Raw genomic sequence first — 13,733 nt, 5'->3', positions numbered from 1 at the left:
GAAAAAGTACAAAGAAGGGCAGCTCGCTTTGTATTACAGCGAAATAGCGTAGATAGTGCAACAGACATGATACTTGAATTGGAGTCGCAATTATTAAAACAAAGGCGTTTTTCGTTACGACGGGATCTTCTCATGAAATTTCACACCCGTTTTCTCCTCAGATTTTTGCGAAAACATTCTGTTGGCGCCCACCTACATAGGGAGAAATGACATCAGGATAAAGTAAGAGAAATGAGGGATCGCACAGAAAAATTTAAGTGCTCGTTTTTCCCGCGCGCCGTTCCACAGTGGAACGGTAGAGAGACAGCTTGATGGTGGTTCATTGAACCCTCTGCCAGACACTTTATTGTGAATAACAGAGTAAGCACGTAGATATAGATGTAGAAGCCTCACTGTACTCTTCATGCAACTACCGGGCGATGTGACCGAGCGGTTCTAGGCGCTTCAATTTGGAACCGCGCTGCTGCTACGGTCGCAGGTTCGAATCCTGTCTCGGGCATGGATGTGTGTGATGTCCTTAGGTTAGTTAGGTTTAAGTAGTTCTAAGTCTAGGGGACTGATGACCTCAGATGTTAAGTCCCATAGTATTTAAGAAAAAAAAGCTTCATGCAACTTTTTCAGCTGAAATTTTGAACTGTGTGTTACAGGTTATGCGAAACTTATTCCTTTTTTTTAGTGTCAGAATGCGTGCATACGACGTAGCAGTAAATAGGACTGTTCCTTGTCTGTTCCTTGTGTTCCAGAAGTGTCGTGCACCCCCGGGACTACATACAAGGAAGGGTGTAACACTTGCCGCTGCCTCGCAGACGGGAAGTCCGGAGGCTGCACCAGGAGGGCCTGTCCCAACGATGGTAACTGAAGGCTGAGCATTGTGTAGTCGCACTGCACGTAGCTGCAAAGTCTTGCAAAATTATTTTAGTCCCTGCATCTCTAGACCGATGCAGTTAAATCAGTTATGTGACTCTTCTTTAATTACTTTCTTCTACTTCTAATCAAACATAGATTTCAAAGTTTTTTCTTCATTTAGTTCATTAGTACAGCTTTTACTTGAACCTTGTCCATGGTTCGGCAAGCCTTTTATTTGTGATTATGGGTTTCTTAATGTAACTTAATGAAGTTATTTTATGTTAAATACGTGCATTAATTGAAAAATAATGTGACACAAGGGTTCTCTATCAGTAGTCAATCAGTATCGTATAAAAGGACCACTGTGCCAGCTACAGCAATGTAATTACACAAGTTTTCCAGCGCTCACATATTCTATGGAAACATCTTGTTCCCGTAAACAGACAAATTATTTGCTGTTTTGAATATAAAAAAATACTATTGCGCGAATCTGTGCTCTTTCCTTAAGCTAACGTTTCATACGGCATATGAAAAGTCTAATAAAACGTGTATGAACGGTGATTTCAGATCAACGGCACCAGAAAAATCAGCCTGTGGCTGAAACAAAACGGACGAATTGTATTTTCAAATGTTTTATAGCAAAATGTAAGCGAGAAGCAAAGTTTCTCTCAGCAAACTGAACTATCTTCTCTTGTCTCTATCGAACTGAGCATATGTATATTATGTAAGTCTCTATGTAGTACAACTGGTTTTTATCCGTAATTACATGTGTAAAAAAACAGGTTATGTTTATGTTTCATTTAAAAGAAAGTATGCCTCCGCAGTAATTAAGTGGTACATGATTTACAATTTTTTCCCCGTTAAAGAATTGTGAGCTCAGCAAATCATTGTAAAGGGGCGCAATGTGCAGAACGCAGTTCGCGTTCGGCCATTGATTTCATTCTCCTATAAGCATGGCTTTGAGATTATTTGCCGGTCATTTAACAGTGACTTGGGAACATTTTGAGTAAGCACAAATTACATATAACCAGACCATTGTCTCCCTACTGTGGATCTGCTACACTCCCTTCTGTCAGATACGGGCCCCAAAGAACTAATGGCTATGTTAAGTTTCTACGGCTCGTAAATGGTAGAATCTTCAAGAGCCCATTTTATTTTGAAATCAATGAATTTTTTTTAGATCTGTATTAGACGCGACAGAAGAATACGCGCCGCCATCAACAATGGCCGTTGCTCGACGGGAGAGAAACTATATACAAAAACTAATTTGATTGGCACATACGCTGTCATTTTATTCAAATACCGAACCAACAACGGGTCATGTGCCAGCTGCAGGAATGTGAATACACAACTTTTCCAGCAGTTACATAGTGTATGGAACCACCTTATTCCCGAAGGGAGCTAAATTAATTGTGGCTACATTTTGCAAAACTTATTCCGAAACCATTAGCATCCGTCAATCATTTCAGCAACATCAAAGTACTCATTGTGTTCGTAATTTTCAGAGGGTCACTTCTCGTGGTGTTAATCAATTAAGGATTTTGATAGGCGGACATTACCGCATACCATTATCAGGTGGAGATCAGGTTGTGAGCTGTGCGGACAGGGTGTGTGTGATAGTTGCCGGCCGCGGTGGTCTCGCGGTTCTAGGCGCGCAGTCCGGAACCGTGCGACTGCTACGGTCGCAGGTTCGAATCCTGCCTCGGGCATGGATGTGTGTGATGTCCTTAGGTTAGTTAGGTTTAAGTAGTTCTAAGTTCTAGGGGACTTATGACCACAGCAGTTGAGTCCCATAGTGCTCAGAGCCATTTGAACCATTTTGTGATAGTTGATAGTGAAACTTCCCCTTTAAACCATTTATACTCGACTGTGCTTAACCTGACACACTATATTTTTAGCGCAACGCAATCTGACTTTCAAGATTCCCTACAAAAGGATGGCCCTGACTAACATTAAACCATACCTGTCACAAATCACTTACCTCACAAAAATCTTCGCTGCTCAAGCTACTGCAATACAGCGAGCGCCACTACTGCCAGCTAAATAAAAGATACAAACTATGGAAGGCACTAACTACTGATAGGAATAGTTAGCAAATGAAAGATATTAATAGAGAACAAACAATGTATTTACCTTGATATCATCATATATATAGCAGTTCATGACAAATTTCAAAACTCCGCCATCTCTCTCCCCACATCCACCACTGCTGGGGGCTCACCTCCAACTGCGCAACGCTACGCGCTGTTCACAGCCAGCTGCCTAACACTACAATGGCGAGTATTACAACAATGCAAAGCAGTCACAGACTGCACACAGCACAGCCAGTGATTTTCATACAGAGGTGGCGTTACCAATAAAAAAACCTAAACAGCCTACTTACATAGCCCCCATGCTCCCCACAAAAAATTGTACAAATTGTGTTGGGCACTGGGCAATACATATTTGTTAAAATTTTTCATAATCGTAATTACAATAACAAAGAAATCAAATGCACACACTTATTGATACAATGTTGGTCAAAAGCTAAAATTTTCTCACAGTCCATAAAGACAGTCCTGATCATTCATCACATTGCAGTGTTTTTCTCAAAGTCTGAGCAGTAAAATAAAATGCACACAGAAGTAGTGGATTTCCATGCAGTCTTGAAGAAGTAGCGTTGTCCTTCCAACGGAAAGACAGTGCTGACTCTTGACATGCTGACAGGTAATGGGCCACAACAGAGCAAACCCACAGCGGAGTCAGTCGAAGTTTTGAATATCACAGAGCAGACCCACTGTAGTCCTGGTAGAGATTATGGTATTGGTGGGCCACCAGAGGCGCAAACCCACTGCAGTCCTTGTGGAAATAATGGTATTGATGGATCATCAAAGAGGTAGACCCACTGTAGTCCTTGTAGAGATAATGGTACTGGTGGGTCATCAAGGATGCAGACCCACTGTAGTCCTTGTAGAGATGGCCAGCAGCCATCTGTTGTGACTGTGCAGGTGCACAATCACCATTGAAGAGTCTTGCGGCTAATATAGCAAGTCCATAAACCACCACTTGTGCACTCACAAAGTTTTTGGAATTGTCCTTAGAACCACCAATGCTGTTGTCCAGTCCCTTGCTGAATTATTAACACATGTGCAAACACTAACAGTCCCTACTTGTCACATATTGTCCATATAGTATGACCAACAGAAACGTGTGCAGTGAAATGGAACTTACAAGTTACTTAATTTGATGAACTGCTGTCAATTACAATTTTATAACATGAGAGTACAATTACAAAGATACAAAATACATCATTAAAGAACATAACAATACAGATAACATTTGTAGTACAGGCTTTACAACACAATAGAAATAAACATATACATTAATGTTACAGGAATTATGACATAAGTAAATACATAAAAGATCAGAATAATTATTGAAACATCAGCTTCACACATGAGCATTAAAACAAAACAGAATAAATAATATCTAAGCATATTTACAAGTTAAATAACATATTATTAATACCAATTATATTTGAGGATAACAGTATTCTTCATCATAGTGAATAGTATTAGAAAAAAAATTCTATGAAACTACACAGAGACAGGAAGAAAACAAATACACAAGGATACACAAACACATAGAGGGATAACACAAAAGGAAAGGACAGGGTTTGTTTTACTGCAGTATTTTGCAAACAAAACTTTCTTTACTTCTCGGAGAACTCCCTGCGTTCTTCATTATTTCCAAAAGGTCCTATCTAAACCTCCTTCCTGTATTCTATTCATATTTCTCCCAAAATAATTATTTCTCATTGTACAATACTCATTTGTCCCAAATCTTTTTCATATACCTTGTTAATGCATTGCTTCCAATTCATCATAGTTAGTTTCTTATATAGTCTACCCCCTCTTAAGCTAACTTAAATCTACTGAGCTCAGATATATATACCAAGGGACGAGGCAATGCAGCATCACATAAAACAATTAATATAAACAGCAATGAAAAAAAACGCAGATTTGCGAAGCAAGCAGCATTAAGAAATTAGCAAAGCAATTGTAATATTACAACTAATCTAAGGCAATGTGCAGCAAACAATAAAAATAAATCATTAGTAAAACTGGCTTAACAGAATAATACAAAGTCAAATTCAATAACACTATGCCTGGCAAACAGCAGCAACTTATACCTAAACATGACATAGCTCAAGCAGAAAAAATATTACAGTAAAAATGGCCATGTTTAAAACTTACGTCACATCTTAACACTAGAGTGATGCATCACAAAAAACTTACTCTACGAAAAAAAAATTACCAAGTAGTTGAAAAGAAAATTATGTATGCATTTCCTGTTATTAGTCCCTTCTTATTGTTCTTTCCATTCCAAGAGCTCCTTTTTCGAAGAATGTGGGTCATAAAATAATTATTTAATAGATCTGTTGACAGAAAGTGTTCACATTAGCAAATGAATTTTTTTTTTATAAAACCCATGCTGCAACACAGCTGGAAACTAGATATCAAATGAAATAAGCAACTATGAAAGGCAAAGCATAAAAATATCATTCAATAGTCATGTGACATTTCATAAGTTAGTAGAAATTCTCACAACTCTCGTAGAAAGACGCTTGTCGTAATCAGGTGTGCAGATGTAAAAATATTTCTCGTCATTTCATTAGGCATTTCAGTAAATATCATAAATTACGGGCTCCACAGTATGCTTTCAACAAGGAAATGTCAATAGCGAGGATAATGGCCTCCCCTTTTTTTTTTTTTTTTCTACCTGTGCTTCGGGAAAGGCACACCCTAATGGCTTGTTCTCCAGGTGTCTGACACAGCTGTGTGCCCACGACGCACGTGCAGGTGGTCACTTAACTGTCTTACGGAAATATTTACGACAGCAGTTTCCGCTACAGTGACAGTCTCATATAAAAATTTCAGAGGTTTATGTGACAGCTACACGATTTTATCACGACGCTACTAATGTGTGACACAATTTACATTGTTGCTTTTGCGGTGTATCTGTTTTATATCTGCACAATTTTTCTGAATTCTTCTGGAAAGAAACATGTTTTAGTATTTAACTTTTGTGGTATAGCTACAATGAGACAGCCTTTTCCGTGGCACAACAATCCGTCACAGCACAGTACTTTCTTCATCACAACAATAAGCGTAATAACTACGATATCTATAAGCAAAGCATTTCACTTTTGCTTATCATCAGGTAAGTACATTGACTTCTGCAGAACTGAGCTTTCGGAGGACGATAATTACGACACTTCCGCAGAATTATCTTACAGCAAGACGCACATTTAGCGCTATAGGACACGTATTTGAGTGATTAATTTTATACTTAAAACATTTATTTTTAAAGGTTTTTGAATTACAAAGAAAGTTTTCCGTGATACATTTCATTCCATTCCTGTAATTTGTAACACCTGAGGGTATAATTACATTTATCCTCAGGGGGGTACACGCTTACTTTGTGTACCATGTGTGTGGCAACCACAAGGAACCCTAGCTAATATGGTATTTGCTTATACAACTTTACACATCGGTACCATATTTCTCTAACACACAAATTACACAGCTATCTGATCATTTAACTGAGAGATAAACATTTTTTTTTTACTACATCAGTGACACATGTTTACGCAATTTCACAGTTGGGTAATTTCACACTTATGAAATTGTATTTTGTCTGTACTTTGTGAACTGTTCATATTTTTTTGGAACCATTGTGATACTATGAGAACTTTGAGTGATGTATTTGGTATGGGATCATGATTTTTGAAGTGCGTTTGAGGCGGATGACACTTTTGACATGAGCAGAGAATTTTTTTAGGTTTTGAAATTATTGGAGGAAGCTACGACGATTTTGAGAGTTGACTGAGGTATTATGATGTTATTTTTACGACGACGATGTGTATTATGCTGTTGAGGTATGTTTATGATCAATAAGCTGATGCTATATAAGGAATGTGATTACGTGTTTATATGTATATGAATAATGGATAGAAGTTAGGGACTCTTGACTTGTGAAAAACTGTGTCATCTGGTATCTCACAGAAAGTACTTTAAACCCAGAATGTATTTTCAACTAAACCAAAATGTTGCATTAAAATCTCATTAGCAGTACCAGTATGTGTCCTAAGTATTTAAGCCTGACAGTCGTTACGTAATCGTGCAGCTAACAAGCAAGAATGTACAAATACAACACTGTGTCGTCTGTTCACTACAACAATCCATTCGTAATTTATGTTTAAAAATGTTCCCTAGGTTCTAGACTGGATGTTGAACTTCAAACATTGTTGCATGTTAACAGTTTCTTAAGTCTGACAAAGCATACTAGTAATGTAAAGTGAAAAATTTTATGGCAAAGACTAAGTTAAAAAGCAGATCATCTGTCAATAAACGGTTTTACATGTGAAATGTGGTGTAAACCTTTACTCTTCCTAGTACGCAGACTTTCAGCTGAAAAGCAATTGTCGTGTTTTATACATCGGTAAGGAATGCTAAATCTTTTCAAGGCTAGCGTCTTATGTTATTTTTCTCGGAGCCAGCGGGCGCACGCGGCTGCCTGCTGTGTGAGTCATTGTCTGTCTCTTTGTTGGCGCGCGCCGTTATTGGGATTAGGAGACCTAACTTCTACAAATTCACTCTGACGAGAAGGCCCTGCCCTGTTTAAATCCCGCCAGTTCTGATGCAATTCAGGTCTGTCGTTACGAATATATCGTCTGTCGTCATGTCGGTAGGTTCCGTAGTTTCTTCCTTGTCCGTCACGTGGTGGAGAATTTCTCCCTGAATCGTAACTGCGCGCTGAACTGTTGCGTCTGAAATTATTCTGTCTCCCTTGATAATAATACTGATTCCCATATTGTCTGTTTCTATGGTTATTTCTGTCATATTCATTACTACGGAGATGCGATCTTTCTCTGTATCTATTATTGTGCCAGCGGTTGTCATAAGGGTGGTGTCTGTTTTGGTCACGATTTGTGTTGTGAGAATAGCCTTGTCGTGTCCAGTTATTATTTCTGTCGTCACGGAATTGTGACGTATGTGACCTGTAGTGATTGTTTTCCTGTTTTCGGATCCGGCGACTCTCTGTGTCAATTTCCAGTTCTTGTAACAGTCCCTGAAAAGCTTCAATGTCGTCTTTGCAACGTCCTGCCAAAATAATATTTCTTAAATGTTCAGGCAATTTCATTAAGCAAATGTGGATGAGTTCTGAACGGCGGTATGGGTTTGAAAGATGTTGATTCTTATGCAACATGTCTTCAAAATATTTGACAAGACTGGAAAATTCAGATTGTTCAAAGTGTTTCATCATCATGATGCTATGTTTTACTCGGTCTTGTGTAGCTTGAGACCAATATGCTGAGAGGAAGGCATGGTAAAATTCTCCTTCACTGTGGCAATCGTGAATGACCGATCGCATTCTTACAGCTGGTTCATTCTCTAAGTAGCCACACATAAATTCTAACCTGTGCTCCAATGACCAGTTGGGAGGAAAACAATGAGAGAATTGATGGAGCCACGCTTGTGGATGAATGTCGTTGGCAGAATTCTTAAACGTTTTGAATTTACGTGTAGTAATGAACAGCTTATAGTCAAAATCATCGTGTCGGCGAGTAGCATATCGGTCATTGTTACGTCGTGTCGGCGGTTCCATCTCAAAATTCGGTGCACCTTGCCAATTTCTTTCATAATTTCCGAAGTGTCCTGTGTTATTATTTTGTGGTTGATCCGTATTTCTATGTCCCTCTTCCCGTATTGGGGCGCGAGTGTCCTCTGAAATACGTAATTCTTGTATTACCTGTGTCAGCTGATCTTGTACTTCGCGGATTTCTCTTTGGTGTTGCGTATTAATTTGATTCAGATTTTGTTTCAGTTTCCTAATTTGTTCGCACTCTTCTGTCTCATTAAAGACTACCGGTTTTGTGTCGTTCAGATTATCATCTACCTTCGTAGATAAGTTAGTGAACTGATCCGAAAGTTCGGCTACTTTCTCCGATAGTGAACACATTTCCTCAGTGTGTTTTTCTGAACCAAGTTTCAGAGTGTCCATTTGTGTTGAAATCGAATCTACTGTGTCCTTTAAGTTTTCTTGAGTTTTTGCAAGTTGCGTAACCGAATCGGTAGATGCAACTGAGTCAATTTTAGCCGACAAGGTCTCATGATTTTCATGAACAATGGTTTGCAGTTCTTTTATGGCTGCTTTGTGATTCTGTAATGTATTTTCATGCCGCGAAAAAATAGGTTGAAAATGCTCACAAATTTGTGTTTTTACGTCATTGCAGACTTTTTGACATTTCGATTCAATGTTATGTAACTCAGTAGTTAAATCTTCACGTGTTTGTTCAAGTGTGGTGTCTAACTTTTGAAGATTTTGTTCCATTGCGTCTAACTGTTGCTGTGTTTGTCTCTGGTGTTGTTCCATTGTGTCTAACTTTTTAAGATTTTGTTCCACTGTGTCTAACTTTTGAAGATTTTGTTCCATTATGTCTAACTTTCGAAGCTTTTGTCCCATTTGTTGCATTAATTGTAATAACAGTGCACTGGTGTCTGAAACATGTTCCTCAGTGCTATTCGGCAGTGAAGTTGCACCGGCAACATTCACATTTTGACAAGCAGAAAATGTGTCTTGACTCATTTGAGAAAACGGTGAGGACCCAAAACCTGAGTCTACAATATTTGCGAGATTGTTTCCTGTCATTTCGGATTCCTGAGGCGAGCTGTTGCCGACCGATCGATCGATAATGCTTCCCTGTTCTCTAATTGTTTCACTGTCTACACCATTGTTTGCCGCCCGCTCCATTTCCCTATGCACAATTACCAAATTACTACTTTGAAGCCGGCCAAAGTGGCCGTGCGGTTAAGGCGCTGCAGTCTGGAACCGCAAGACCGCTACGGTCGCAGGTTCGAATCCTGCCTCGGGCATGGATGTTTGTGATGTCCTTAGGTTAGTTAGGTTTAACTAGTTCTAAGTTCTAGGGGACTAATGACCTCAGCAGTTGAGTCCCATAGTGCTCAGAGCCATTGAACTACTTTGAACATTAGTTAATTCATTACTCTTCGGCACTAACACACTGCTTTCGTCTTCACTGTCATTTCTCAATTTAGTTTGGAGCCTAGTATTACGTTTTTCACACGCCATTATTGTCACAGTATTTCACACGACAACACAGAAAAGCACAATTTGAAGAGCAAAAATAAGAGAACACATTAACATAACACTGAAAATAATATCTAGTTAATTGCAGCTGCGAAATACTTGGTGCAAATCTACATGCGTGCCACACCTGTTTTACTGTACAGCAATGAAAGACTGCAACTACAAAGGAGATTTTCTCTACAATTACGCGCTAGCAATAAACAAAATCTACACTAATTACACAAACTACAAGAAAAAATCAGAAGATTCCAGTGAGGTATCCTAGGCTATGGGTCGACATATGAAACGTCCCCTTTGTACAATTATACTCGACTGTGCTTAACCTGACACACTATATTTTTAGCGCAACGCAATCTGACTTTCAAGATTCCCTACAAAATAATGGCCCTGACTAACATTAAACTATACCTGTCACAAATCACTTACCTCACAAAAATCTTCGCTGCTCAAGCTACTGCAATACAGCGAGCGCCACTACTGCCAGCTAAATAAAAGATACAAACTATGGAAGGCACTAACTACTGATAGGGATAGTTAGCAAATGACAGATATTAATAGAGAACAAACAATGTATTTACCTTGCTATCATCATATATATAGCAGTTCATGACAAATTACAAAACTCCGCCATCTCTCTCCCCACATCCACCACTGCTGGGTTCTCACCTCCAACTGCGCAACGCTACGCGCTGTTCACAGCCAGCTGCCTAACACTACAATGGCGAGTATTACAACAATGCAAAGCAGTCACAGACTGCACACAGCACAGCCAGTGATTTTCATACAGAGGTGGCGTTACCAATAAAAAAACCTAAACAGCCTACTTACAATAGGTAGCGGAATTTGTGTGTATGTGTATGCAGCCAGCACTAGACCGAACCTCTGGCATTATGCGAAAGAGTATGTGTTATGTCACTGTGATATCTATGAAAAACCATATCGATATGGCAGGATATTGTAGTGTTTCCTTATCCTCGGGGTTCTGCCGTGAAAAATATAAAATAGAAAATCTGATTGTGTTTGGAATTTTGGTGGTTTCAGTTACGGATAAGGCGGACTTCGTATTATTGATTGAGATCGTGCTGTAATTTGACCGTGCATGGCAGACCAGGTCGGCAACACTACAAAAAGCGACTGTACGGAAATAGCATCAGAAACTAATTGAAATTTACCTTACAATCTTGTTAGATACGCAGTATTAATTACAATATTGTCTTCATGGCTGTCCCCCTAATTTCTCTTGTAGGACGACCCGTCTTTCACTTTTCTCCGTCTGTTGAAAACTTTTTCAAGTTGTCACTGTCATGATCAATTTACAAATTTGGCGATAACCACTTCGAATCACTATTGAAACAACCAAGCATTGTAATATAATTTTAATTTCCACCCTAAAGCACATTCAACACATCGCCGAAAAATACACTTCTTTCGTATGAAGACAAGAGAGAGAGTGTGTCATCAATTAGTTGTTAAAAACAAAAACCTACGCAAAAAGTAAAAAGACGAACAAAATTATTTATATAAATCGGTCGCTGGCGCAGCGCTCTTCTGCGTGCGCGATCGTAAATTATATCTTTGTATTGGCGGAGGCTCGGTAGTCAAAGTACCATTACAATATCGATGTTTGGAGAACAATCAAAACAACAGAAACCGATTTTCATAATTATTTTACTATGTATCGGATCTTGATATGAGAAAGACGTGGATGGAGACGCATGCATCTTGTAACGTATTTCTGGTAAATATACGCTGTTATCCATAACCAAACAACTTATTCCAGTAGCGGTAGCGTCCCTACATGCGTGAAAATTTAATTCTACCTTTTTTCAGAGATTAATAACGTGCGGTACAGCGCGAGTTGAAATTTGTGTTGTTGGACGCCGTTTGCAAGACGACAGATCCCTCTTCAAATTAATGTAATATTAAGCGGCGTAAAGCGAAATGGTGAGGGCTTACAATTGATTCTCGAGTAAACATACTAAAGTTAAGTTTGTTTCATTCATTTTGCAGAGAGTCGCATCGATAGTAGAAGATTCTTGCTGTCACCGCTTCGTGGCCATCTTTTGTTGAAGTGACGAGATTTTCGCAGCTAAGAAGGTTTTCAGCTTTGAATTAATAATACGTGTACATTGAAAAGGTGTTTCTCCACGCGAATCCACGAAAGCATAAATTATTATTCATGTGGAAAGACGTTCAGTGAGAACACTGAGAGATTTCTAAACGTACTTCACACCGAGTTGTTCCTGATTTATTTTACGTATATACAGGCATTCCAAAGTTATTTATTCATCGTGCAGTTGAATATAGAAAGCCTTAACAATACCAAAAATAAGGCTCGGCCGTGATAAAAAGTTGTAGTGAATATGTTGTGTGTAGCTTTATGTGAGTTTACGATGTATTATTAACAGCACAAGTATACACACAGATGCACAGCCAAACAAACGAAAAAATCATTACAACGTGTCTCATATGACGGTTAGTAGTGAGGAGTATCATTTTAGAAACGTGATTGTCTTCTCTCCCGCCGGTCAGCGAATTCCCTGTGAGTGTATCCTTTCGTCAAATTGATCAGGTCTGAATTCTCGTCGAGCACATCGAATGACATATTAGCAAATTTCTCTCTTCAGATGTTAGAAGAAACACACTCCACAATACACACCTTGACCCATGAATAATGTTTGGTTTAGTGATTTATTCATAACTGTGTGTCCCACTGAGTCACAAACTTCCTCAAGTGGCATCTACTGACTCTTACGTTGTTCTGTCATAGCTGATCGTATAGGGCAATTATGCCTTTGGGGCGGTTATTAATCCAGCGCATGTCTGACCCCTAGGGAAGCCGCCTTGTTCACCTACAGTTTCACATTCTTGACAAGTCACTTCTCCTGTCTCAATCCTGTCTCAATCCTGTCTCGAGGAGACACATCACAGGTTTTAACAAGACGCGTTCCGTTAATTGATAGACTCACTGAACACGCCAGTGGATTACGACGCTCACAATAATGGCTTGTCACACAAGTTCGAAAAAGACCCATTTATTTTACATTGAGCTAAAATGTGCCCTGTGTTGTGTTGTTTTGCACATTTGCGAATGATCCTACAAATACGTAGACGGATAGTGTGCAGTAATGGTGGAACCACGTGGTAAGATTCGGACGAAAGATAACATGTAGATTCACGTAAATATGTTATACCATTGTCTTCAAACGTATCTCCATTAAGCACCAACTGCGGCATTTCCAATTATTTCTAAACTGCAAGTACACCACTAAACAACAGCATTTTTCTGAAAGTCCACAGCGCTGATCACGTCCCCATTCTACTCACTAACTTTAAATTTAATGACCACCGCTTGTTTTTGTACTTGTCACGCAAACGTGCTCTACACACGCAACCACACATAACCAACCTCAACCCAAGCGAAAACCATTGTTTTACAGAGCTCTGTAAAATTACTTGATTGTATAGCACAGAATGAGGCTACAAAATACATCTTCAAATCATAATAAATTACTTTGAACTGCTAACAACACCCTGAATTTAACGTACAACGAGCTGTGACCGCTGCTAGCATTTCATCAAAATCAATTCGGCAGGGTAGACAGTAAATCTCACCGCTAAGTAGAGCAACAGATTTCCGTAACGGAAATACGATTAATTAAATCCAAGAGTATTAATAAGTTTGGGAGTACATTACATAATTGTAAAAAAGGAAATATGATATTATTCCCTTC

At 39.0% G+C, this 13,733-nt stretch overlaps 1 protein-coding gene across 1 annotated transcript in view; it reads left to right on the top strand.

The window, feature by feature from the left end:
* LOC126203485 (protease inhibitors-like) overlaps window positions 1-1,627 on the top strand; it is a 52,709-nt gene extending 51,082 nt beyond the window's left edge. Inside the window, exon 4 of the mRNA XM_049937808.1 lies at window positions 744-1,627. Within this exon, the coding sequence (XP_049793765.1) occupies window positions 744-859 (116 nt within the window). The 3' untranslated portion in view covers window positions 860-1,627. The remainder of the gene's footprint in view (window positions 1-743) is intronic.
* Window positions 1,628-13,733: the final 12,106 nt, after the last annotated feature.

This window comes from Schistocerca nitens, chromosome 9 (genome assembly GCF_023898315.1).
Source record: "Schistocerca nitens isolate TAMUIC-IGC-003100 chromosome 9, iqSchNite1.1, whole genome shotgun sequence".
Classification (NCBI taxonomy): domain Eukaryota; kingdom Metazoa; phylum Arthropoda; class Insecta; order Orthoptera; family Acrididae; genus Schistocerca; species Schistocerca nitens.
Note: the sequence above shows the minus strand (reverse complement) of the source record. Positions and strands in the feature narration are given on the sequence as shown.